At 41.6% G+C, this 10,348-nt stretch overlaps 1 protein-coding gene across 1 annotated transcript; it reads left to right on the top strand.

The window, feature by feature from the left end:
• Positions 1–308: 308 nt before the first annotated feature.
• LOC149375531 (B-cell lymphoma 3 protein homolog) lies at positions 309–1,666 on the top strand. Its single transcript, XM_089598719.1, has 3 exons — positions 309–556; positions 876–1,301; positions 1,369–1,666. Exons 1-3 carry the CDS (start codon positions 309–311, stop codon positions 1,664–1,666), a joined length of 972 nt encoding a protein of 323 aa, XP_089454845.1.
• The last annotated feature ends 8,682 nt before the right edge of the window (positions 1,667–10,348 follow it).

Genomic DNA, 10,348 nt, shown 5'->3' with positions numbered 1-10,348 from the left:
TCCCAGTAAGTATTGTACTCGAGAGGTTGAGTCATGTACGTTCCGACAGGGCGCCTCGGTAGCCCTCGCCTTTTTTCGTGCGGCTTCGCATACGGTCTCCCCCCATTGCCGTCCTACTGTCGCAAACGCCCGGAAGTATACCCGGTCCTCCAGTTGGAGCACAGTTCACTCTCGACTCTCTCCAGCTGAACACCGAGCAGTTCCCCGGTCTCCTTCGCTACCATCAAAGTGCGGCAGGTAACTCACGCAGTCGAGTCGAGTTTTGTGCGTCGCTGATCGACAAGCATACCTACAAGGCTTTGGGAGAAATGGGTATCAGTTATCCAAGTGCTACCAATGATGCAGCTCCGAGCAGCTTGACCAAGAGTCCCAAAGTGCCGAACGAAAATAACATGGAAATAGACAACGTGGAGGTTGCTCCCGTGCAACGTCAGATGGATGTCGGCGAGATGGTGGTCGACGCGAGTAACAAAAAAATTTGGAAGTGGATCCGTAAAATACGCGCGAATGGAGTGTCCATTGAGGAATTTTTCAAGCAGGACAAAAACGCCGATACGTGAGTACATTTTCCTCGCTCAGTTATTGAACTTTATTGGGACGTTCGGGCTCTTTTAAAATTAAAATTTTTCCTCAGTTTTGCATTTCGTTCAAAATTAATCGCCCCTGTGTTTGTGATTTACGAGTACCGTTGGCATCGAGCATAGTCTTCGTTTGGCTTTCAGATTTATTTATTTATTTATTTATTTATTTATTTTTTTTTTTTTTTGCCTTCACGTACTTTTCACATTTACTCGATTCATTCAAATCACGACCAAACTATATTTGTTAAAATGAACACCACAATGAAGTAACAATAATTTTACTTTCTGCATCAGTGAACTGACGAGGGTCGTACGACAGGGTCTCGAAAGCGCCGGCGTGTGGCTCATCGAGGCCATAGGCGGGAGGAGCGATCTCCTGGACCTGTACAACTCGGACGTGCACACGGCCTTGCACCTAGCCGTCATGCTGGGCAGCGCCACCCTCACCCGAAAACTCGTGCTCTCCGGTGCAAACGCCAAGCTGATAACCGAGGACGGCAACACTCCTCTGCACTTGGCTTGCATGAGCAACGACCTCGACTGCCTGAAAGCCCTGACGTTGCCCTTTGCTCCGGAAGAGCTGGCCGCGCTGCAGGGGAGCGTGGAAAACCAGCCGAGACCGAGTGTCAACTTGGAGGCGAAAAATGGCCAAGGTCGGTACCGTTACCTCCAAGCTCTTGATTTTTCTCCAAGACCCGCAAAATTGCTCGGGCCCCCATGGTCACTTTCACGTCCAACCGTGCATTTTCTATTCCGTAGGAAAAACTTGCCTGCACTTGGCTGTGAGGAATAGAAACGAAGTGGTGGTGCATCATCTGTTGGAGTCCGGTGCGGACGTCAATACGACGGAAAACCTCACCGGCAAGGCGGCCTTGCATTTGGCAGCCGAGGATGGCACGCTGCGGTTCGTTCACCTCTTGGCGCAAAACAAGAACTGTGATTGGAATCAGGAAAATTATGCTGGATCCACGGCTTACGAGGTTGCGGTGAATTACGGTCACTTACATGTGTGCCATTACCTCTATACTTTGGGGGCGGACACGAGGTATCGCGAGGAAGAAGAGAAATATATTTTGATACTTTGATGTGTCATTGCACGCGCAAATGGTGATTGTTTGGGTACATATACAGAAGTTCATAAACAACAACAAGTGTAAAATGTCCTTACTGTTACTTGTGTTACGAAAAGGCTTTTTACGATACAAGTGTGTGTAAAAACTGAGAGAGTTATTGTGATAAAACATTGCGAGGGAACAAATAGTTTTTCGTGCCATGCGGATTTTTGTAAAAATATATACACGTGTATATACATATTAATTTGTTAAAAATTTTGTAAAAAAATAATAACAATTATAGAAATATCGACCTATATCGTTTTAATTGTTCTTTTTCCCCCCGCTTTAATCATATACATCGCAAATTTTCTAGTCAATAAAAATTCAGGTAAAAATGATATCTCTTCAAAAAAAATCGGCGTGGGATGTACAATAATATCAAAATAACACTCGTTACGATTTTCCGCAAAGTGAAAAAATTTGTTTTTGCCTTGGGGGGAAAAAAAAGTAGCAACTTGGAAATCGGGAATGAGGAAAAACGGTGGCCACTTTTGAACGCGTAGGACAATAACGTTTTCCTTCATTTTCTTTTCTGTTTTAAGCGAGTAAAATACAAACAAAATCGGCGCTACGGAGCACTTTGGTGCACGGCTCGTCACCCAACTAGCAAAAAAAACTCGTCCTCCAAAAGAATAAACACCGAGGCTGTAAACGTGCATACCAATAACTCTCCCAAATTACCCGACGGAATAAACGATGTATTGTACAGGCTCGTATAGGCATGCACGCGACAAGAAACACTGTTTTTACCAGCTCTTCGAGTAAACGGGACCGGCAACAGCTCTTTACGAATAAATAACAGAGCCAAACACTTTTTACCCTTCCTCCTCCTGCCAACGCCAGGACGAAAATTTTTCATTACCGCTCGTTCCCTCGCCCGCACTTTTTCCCTCGTGCATTTGACAAGGCGAGTTAGCTACGGCCATACTTTGTATACAACAGTGCACGCAAACACCTGTAAGTGAAACAACAGCCGGGACAGCACTGTGCGCTCTCGTGGAGCTTAATTGTTTCACGGATTTTCGAAAAATCCATTGGCTCATTGTTTCTTCGAGACTTTCCCAGCCAAAAAAACAATGCCACAAATTTTTAGAGATACTGTGACACCTGTTTTGTTCCTTTCAACCCATTACTATACTTTCAGACAACAAAGAATGTATATGTATGTATACATCACAAGGTACGCATATTATGTACTTATATACAAAAAATGTAATTGAGCAACAGAAAAGGGCGGGACGTCGCTTGCCAAACATCATTTATAAAAAAAAAAAAACACAACAGCGAGAAAAAAAACTCACCTTTGGCGAATGGCGCGAGCAGCAGGTAATCAGCGAGAGCTGCCCCAGTGTCGTGGCCCATGAGGGTGACGCGGCCCGGGTCGCCACCAAAGGCGCCTATGTTGTCGCGCACCCAAGCGAGGCCCATCGCCAGGTCGTGCAGCGCCAGGTTGCCGCTCGCCGCCGAGTCCTGCGACTCTGTGAGCGGCTTCGTCCTCAGGAAACCTGCGGATCGGTTGAACATTTTTTTTTTTTTTTTTCGAACAGTTCGAACGGCCACTTGGGGGAAACGGAAGGGGAAAAAGTTTGCCTATACTTTATGGGGGTTGGGCGGATATCAGGGACAAAAGGTGCCCTTTGGCAGGAAAGTTTCCGTTCCACTCGACCGGTGTACATAATGCGCGCACACGCGCGTGCCCAAACTCCATCGTTGGTTCATGATTAGAAAGCCGTTGGCTGCGTGTGTAGTAAGGTAATGCGGCCAGCGGGTATATAATCCGGAGGAAAGTTTGGGCGGACGGGAATCGGAGTTGGGTGTCCTTGCACGTACGTACCTAAAATCCCAAGGCGATAGTTGAGGGTAACGAGGATGACGTGGCCCGCGCTCGCGCCTTAAATTGCGTGCACGTATAAATAGGTGCGGTATAAATTAATAACCAGTCCGTTTGCTAATTCGTTGAGTTGTGTAATTAGTAAAATTGTGTTGATCAGCATTCAAAATTATTGTTCGTTGGGTCGAACGAATTAACGAGCGCGCGTGTAACTCGAACTGTAACTGCTAATCGACACGAAAAAAAAAGAAAAGGTCTTTTGTTTCTTTATTTCCCGAGCATTGGTTCATTTCGTTGACTCACTGGGTAAAAGATGAAAAAGAGATTATAAAAAAATTATTCGCCCAACTTGGCTCTCAATCGGATCGTAGATCTTCCTGGTAATCATGGAATCGAGTCTTATTTTCGAGGAGATGAGTAAAAATAATGTAACAATGATGAGTATAAGGAAAGCAACCTGTTACTTTTAAACGAATGCCCGTTTAATTACTGCTTGGCGAGTGGACAGCTGGGAGCAAAAATCTCAAGAGAGGGAGAAAGAAAAAAAAGGCGTGCAGCTGGCACCGAGTGTGTTTAATTAGTCCGATGCTCCCTCCGTTGTGCTGAGCTCATTGGTGTAAGTGCACACGCGGAGCGATTTTTCGGGAAGACAACGCGAGAACGAGGCGCGTGGGCCGCAGGAAGGAAGGGAGAGCGATTTAGTTAGGTGGATAAACTTGCGGAAATTCATTAGAGCGCGACGCCGCGATAATTCATAGACGCCTCGCTGTTGAGGGGCACGGGCTCTCCCTTTCGATCGCAAACGACTGTTTCGTTGTGCGAGCGATTACTCGGGTTTCGGGTGAGCGGCGTTTAACTTTGGTAGAGGGGAAGTATTTTTTTTTGTTTTTTTCTTTTTGTTTCACTTAATTAATGTCAAAACACGTATTTTACTATCCATGCTTCCAAGTCGATGGAATCAGAAATGAAAAAGAAAATATTTTACGAATCCCTCAGTTCACCGATTCACCAGATAGGCTCACAAACTTGTACATTAATCAAATTTTCAATATATTATTTAAATAAAAGACAGACTGTTTTTTAACTGTGTTCCACTGCGCTACGAGACTAATTGAATCATTTTTTTTTTTTTTTTTTGACGGAATTACAGTTAATTTTCTCGGTATTTGTTAGTTACATTCAGCGACGATATTACTGTACCAAAAATAAAAATAAAGTTAATAAAATTCTTGTCAAATTTACCGAGCTCTATATTCATTAGTCCGGCGGGTGGGGGAGGGTCAACTTTTTTAATTGCAGCAACACATAAACAAAAAGTCTCGATACATGGTCAAGTTTTAAATTGGAAATTTGCGACAAGCCGCATTTCTTTACCCAATCGATAGGTAATTTAAAAGTTAGTTCGGTACAAGCGCAAATATCGGGATGAAATTTAAACGGAAACAAGGGAGGGAAGCTCACTTTTTTGCGCCCTTGCGACGAAAGAACAAAGTAATTAAAGTACAGAAGAAAATAAAGCTTCAGCGCAGTCAGGAAGGTAGTGGGTCTTCGCGCGCGGCTTTTTTTAAATTTTTTTATTTTTTTATTATTTTTTTTAAAAATATTTTACTTCTTGCACGAAGGCAAAATAAGGCGTCCGTCCTGCATTTACGCTTCTGAAATAAGATCACCAGGCGAGGAGCGACGGTGCCTCTCGTTAAAATTTAATTAAAGTGTAAGCTTTTCAATACTTTTTACCATCGCGAAAAACTCTTCCCTCTTATCCCATAAATATGTTTATCCCTTTTATCCCATAAACACGAACGAAACAAGATTTTCTTTTTTTTTAACCCTTTGACCGCACATGAATCGCATCTTTTCAAATTCTTGCACTCGTAAATTGAAAAAAAAAAAAGTTTTTTTAACATCAATAAATAGAAATAAAAATAAACCAAACGAATTCCCAGGCAAAACAACCAGGTCAAGAACTCTTGCGATAAAACCCGTCAATTGGAGCGACCACTCGAATACAAAAAAAAAAAAAAAAAAAAACTTTAATCCGCGTTTCTCCGTTAAGTGGATAACGCACCCTCAAATTAATCGCAAGCACATGATCTGCATCGAAATACGTTTCAACGACTATTCTTTGCAAAAAAATGTGTGCGACAAAAAAAGTGTCCTGCACCACTGTACTATGGCGATGGAAAAAAAAAAACTGTAGACCGTATTAATAACCGCGCTCTCTCTGCGTCTCAGTTAAAAAAAAAAAAAAAAAAAAAAAAAAATTAATTCCAGCCATTCGCAACGAAGCGACGAGTACCGAATTGTCACTCAATAGAGACGATGACGCGCAAACGTCAGTCCCCTCGAAAGCCCTTGTTGTCATTGCGGTCCTACGGTCGACTCCGAGCAAAAAGGGCCATTATTACACGGGCGCGAGTGTGTTGCAGCTGCCTGCAGGGGTCGGGTTGGCGAAATTAAATTCGGTGCTTCCACGCTTGCGGCGACGGGAGTACACGTATATATATATATATATATATACATGAGAGCGCGCGGTGGTTCAGTCGGCTAGGTCGTGGATTGGCACGCGGAGAGACCGTGGTTCGATTCCCGGCCAGTGCGACTTCACGGGCAAGTACCTCTGTGATTTTTCACATGCGCTTTTTCACCACGCAATGCTCCTCGAGGAGGGTTTAGACAACCTCCTCGCAGCAAAAATTGCCTAATTTCCCCCTACCCCCCTTCCAGTAATGGGAGGCCTCCCATCCCTCTTCCCTTCCTTCCCCAAAGTGCTAAGTGCCCATAGTAGTGCCCTTATTTAAGGAGCCGGACGTAGAGCACTCTAATATAAAAAAAAAAATATATATATATATACATGATGTATGTGTACAGCTTCCGGCTTCACACGCTCCACCTTTATATCGTTATTCTGTGCACTGCGTGCGGAGGGCGCCTTTGGCCGCGCGTGAGGGGGTTGAATTTCATAAACTCGGGGGAACGACGCTTCCATGGATCGCGTGGTTACCAGAGTAGATACAACAGTAGTACCAGCGTAGTGGGAGCATCGGCAGGCGCGACCAACGAAAAACTGGTTTCCGTCATGCATTTGGGGAACAAAAATTTTTCCCGTGGATTTTCACGTAAGTGTACTTACACCTGTTTCTAAGCTTTTACCCATCTCCCTCCATAACATGAGCATACTTTGCAGGCACGTACGTTTTTTTTTCTTTCTTAAGCCACGCGTGATGGATCATCGACGAAAATTCCATTCCGTATCCACCTGCTTCGGAGTGGGTACACGTTCCATCGATAAATTACGTTTACGAAGAGCGCGACACAATTTTGGTGTATATTTATTTTCTCTTCAAAAAAACTTTGACGCGCTGCTCAACAATCGGCAATTATTTAATTTTATCAACATTTACCACCTGGCGAATGTCGGTGTATCGTCAGACACTATATATAGACGCGAGATCTACAAAACCAAGTAGAAAAGGTCGGAACAGCGTCAGACCAAAGACAAGCAAGAGTCGGCAAGGCAGCAAGTAGTACGAGTCAGCGTACAGTCAGACAGTCACAACTTACCGCTGCCGGGTATGTAGAGGTTGAGAAAGAGACAGTCCTCGCTGTGGTTGGCGACGAACTTGGCCAGCCTGACGAGCTGGTTGTACCTGCCCTGGGGCATGTCCTGGAGGGCGATGGTCCGGTTGCGCAGGTCGGGCAGCTTTTGCGGGCAGGGCTGGCCGAAGGTGTCGGCGCGCTTGATGCCCTTCCAAACCAGGGGCGGCTGGGGCGGCCGGAGCCTCAGATCGCCGACGGGCGCTGCTGCGTAGGGTATACCCCGGAAGACCTCCACCGGGTCCAGGTGCTGGCTGTTTAAGTCCTGCAACGGGTCAGGCAAAATCCGGACTTTAGTCTCGAGGTGTATTGTGTGATGTGTACTGCACCCTCGAAGGGAGCTCATCTAATGGTTGTTGAGGCTTTTTTGCTCTCCCAAACCCACTGACTATTTTGTGCAAACTTTTTCGTGTCAACAGGGAAACACATGTCTATGGAAGTATTCAAAAATGAGTGAAATAGAGAAAAACAAAACAAAACTGGGCCACCTTTACATTAACAAAATTATGAGTTACTAAGTATTTTTGGATTGGATCAAATTCTCAGTATTAGTTGTTAATGAGTATACTTTTTTCTTTTTACATCCCCTTGAGGATTAGTACCTACATAAACATTCACTTTACAAACTACACACATGCATGTGTTCAAACTTTAAGCTGCAAATATATTACTTAGGGTAATTTAACAGGAACATAAGAAAAAAAATGAAATTATACAAACTTACGTAAGTTAGTGTTTTAAATAAATTCTCAGAGTACAAATTTTAAAGTCTTTTCATTTTAGATCACACAAAAATTGTATTAATGTAGGTACAATTCAAATAACATCTTAGAGTATGATTTTTAACCAATACATATATTGGAAAATCCTTTAAGATAAGAAGTGATGCCACGATAAGAGTAAACATGTTTACAACTCAGAGTCATTTTATAGCTGTATTGTATTTTATTCAACTGGTTATGAAACAAACTATTTTGAAAAATAAATTAAGTGCTTTTATCAGTAATATAGTTGTTATACATTTTTTAATGCACTTCATTTAGTAATGAGTTTATCTTAGAATACAAGGCTTCATAAGTTCTAGAAATATATTTAAGTTCCTTGATGCGTTGAAAAACGATATCTCTTACAGTTAAATCTACATTTTCCTCTTGATCTCCTATCTCTATACACTCGAATGACATATTAATCAAGTTATCTATCACATTTTTTAATCCATTGGTATTACCGGAATGTTGAAGTGCTGACATAAACTTTATTGTGCATTTCTTGTAATTCTTGTAATATCTTGCGGTTCCTAACACCGAGGCCAAGTAATTCATAAGTTTAACGGTAAGTTCTGGATCCACAGGCTCAAAGCCTGAGTTTAAATACTTCCTCAGTTCGGGTGACATTTGCAAATTTGCTTTCATTTTCTCGATACCACCGGGGCATACTAATAATAAACAATGATTCATGTGCTCTCTACATTTACTTTCACTAAGAACTGACTGGCCATAACTTGTAAATTCAGCAACCTTATCTTTGAGCATCTCAATCATGGTGTTACTGAAAGTTTAAAAAAAATTTTTTTTAAACCGTAAGATTTCGGTAATCCAGGATATGAAAGTTGGTCAGTAAATAAATTAAAGTTACAGTGAATCTGAGGCTTGATAATGTTTTTTCTTTTTTTTTTTTTTTTCAACTTGTCAGGGAGATCAGACAGATGAGAATTGAAGTATTAGGCTATTTTTACCTATAATCTATGGCTTAAGGCTCAAATTCTTTCCACTTCTGTCATCCCTGTATCGAAAAAAGCACGATAGGCTCCATAGCAATAAAATTACAGAGCATGCTAAGGCACGATACTTCGACTCTGTACATTCAACAGTTCAACAATAACCAAGTGAAATCTACTGACCAGAAATTCATCAGGGTCACTCGAGCCACAATACTCCTGAATGGATTGTAATAGAAAAATTGACGTAATTTCATCAACTCACCTTATTTTTGACACTACTTTTTGTTTAGAAAATAGTAACCCTTAAAATAAACGGATGAAACTTAGAGTTTACAGAGAAAAATCCATATCAAGCACAATACAAGTGGCTCAAAATGGCGCATGCACAAATTTTTCTGCTCATTGTTTTTATTTGTTTTCCCCGTGTTCACCGGCCGCTTCGCTACGAACGCGATACCTCTCGAGATATCGATACTCGAAGGTAGCGTCAATATCGAGTTGTCAATCGATATGTTTCAAAGCGGTAAATTCAAATTACGTGCAATAAGATATTTAAAAAGTTTAATGAAACTAGTTTGCGAATAATGCTTATTATTACATAACTCTTATTGATTTGTGAGGAACATCGATTTGTAGGCATTTTTAGGTGCATAATAAAAAATTGATTCATAGTACGTATGAAAACATAAAGTATACAGTAAAACTATGTTAGCATACAGCTTTTATACGATTATGTTTAAATCGTTTTATCACTTGACGGTTTGTAAACACATGAAAAAAATCTATCAGGTGAATGAGCAAGTAAGAAATACTATAACTTTACCTATAAAAATGTTTGATGATTTACATGTTTTGGTATATGAACATTATATATCTATTGTCGGGAGAAAAAGAATCGTTAACGCTTTGACATGAACTAAAAAAACACCCATAGGTTACGTCTGTCAAAAACATTCTCAATATTTACCCACCCAAGTACCTGTTGTTTTAGTAACTTCAATTTTCAGTTCCAGCGATTGTGATTCCGGTCGCAGGCCCGAATATTTTTTTAGCCGCGTGTACGAGAGACGAAAAGCAAATTGAAAACCGATCGAGCCATCGAACCGCGTTGGCGCACGTGCTGTTCATACATCACACGTGAAAAATGAATTTCGGAAAGTGCGCCCGAACATTCGACGTATTTTTTTTTTAACTTCTGCATCAGCGATTCTGAAAGTTTCAATTTTCACTAAAATTCCATTGTTGAAAAAATAACGCGACGCTAGTTAAATTCGACACAAAAATCACACATATACACCATGTGATATTAGTTTGTCCAAATATCCCAAGAGAATCTGCAGTAATACCTCTCAGTTGATACATTTTCATTTTTACATTTTATTCCGGATAAAAGAGTATATATACAATACAAGCGTAAGGGTGCATACGTATAGCCGAGAAAAGCTGAAAAACACGCAGAAAAAGGGGCGAATTAGGATACACTTTTCCGAGGTAACAACATATT

The sequence above is a fragment of the Copidosoma floridanum genome, unplaced genomic scaffold (genome assembly GCF_036245765.1).
Source record: "Copidosoma floridanum isolate Cflo_tuat_1 unplaced genomic scaffold, Cflo_Japanese_pri ptg000006l, whole genome shotgun sequence".
Taxonomy (NCBI): domain Eukaryota; kingdom Metazoa; phylum Arthropoda; class Insecta; order Hymenoptera; family Encyrtidae; genus Copidosoma; species Copidosoma floridanum.
The sequence above is the reverse complement of the archived record's forward strand: the minus strand, read 5'-3'. Positions and strand labels throughout refer to the sequence as shown.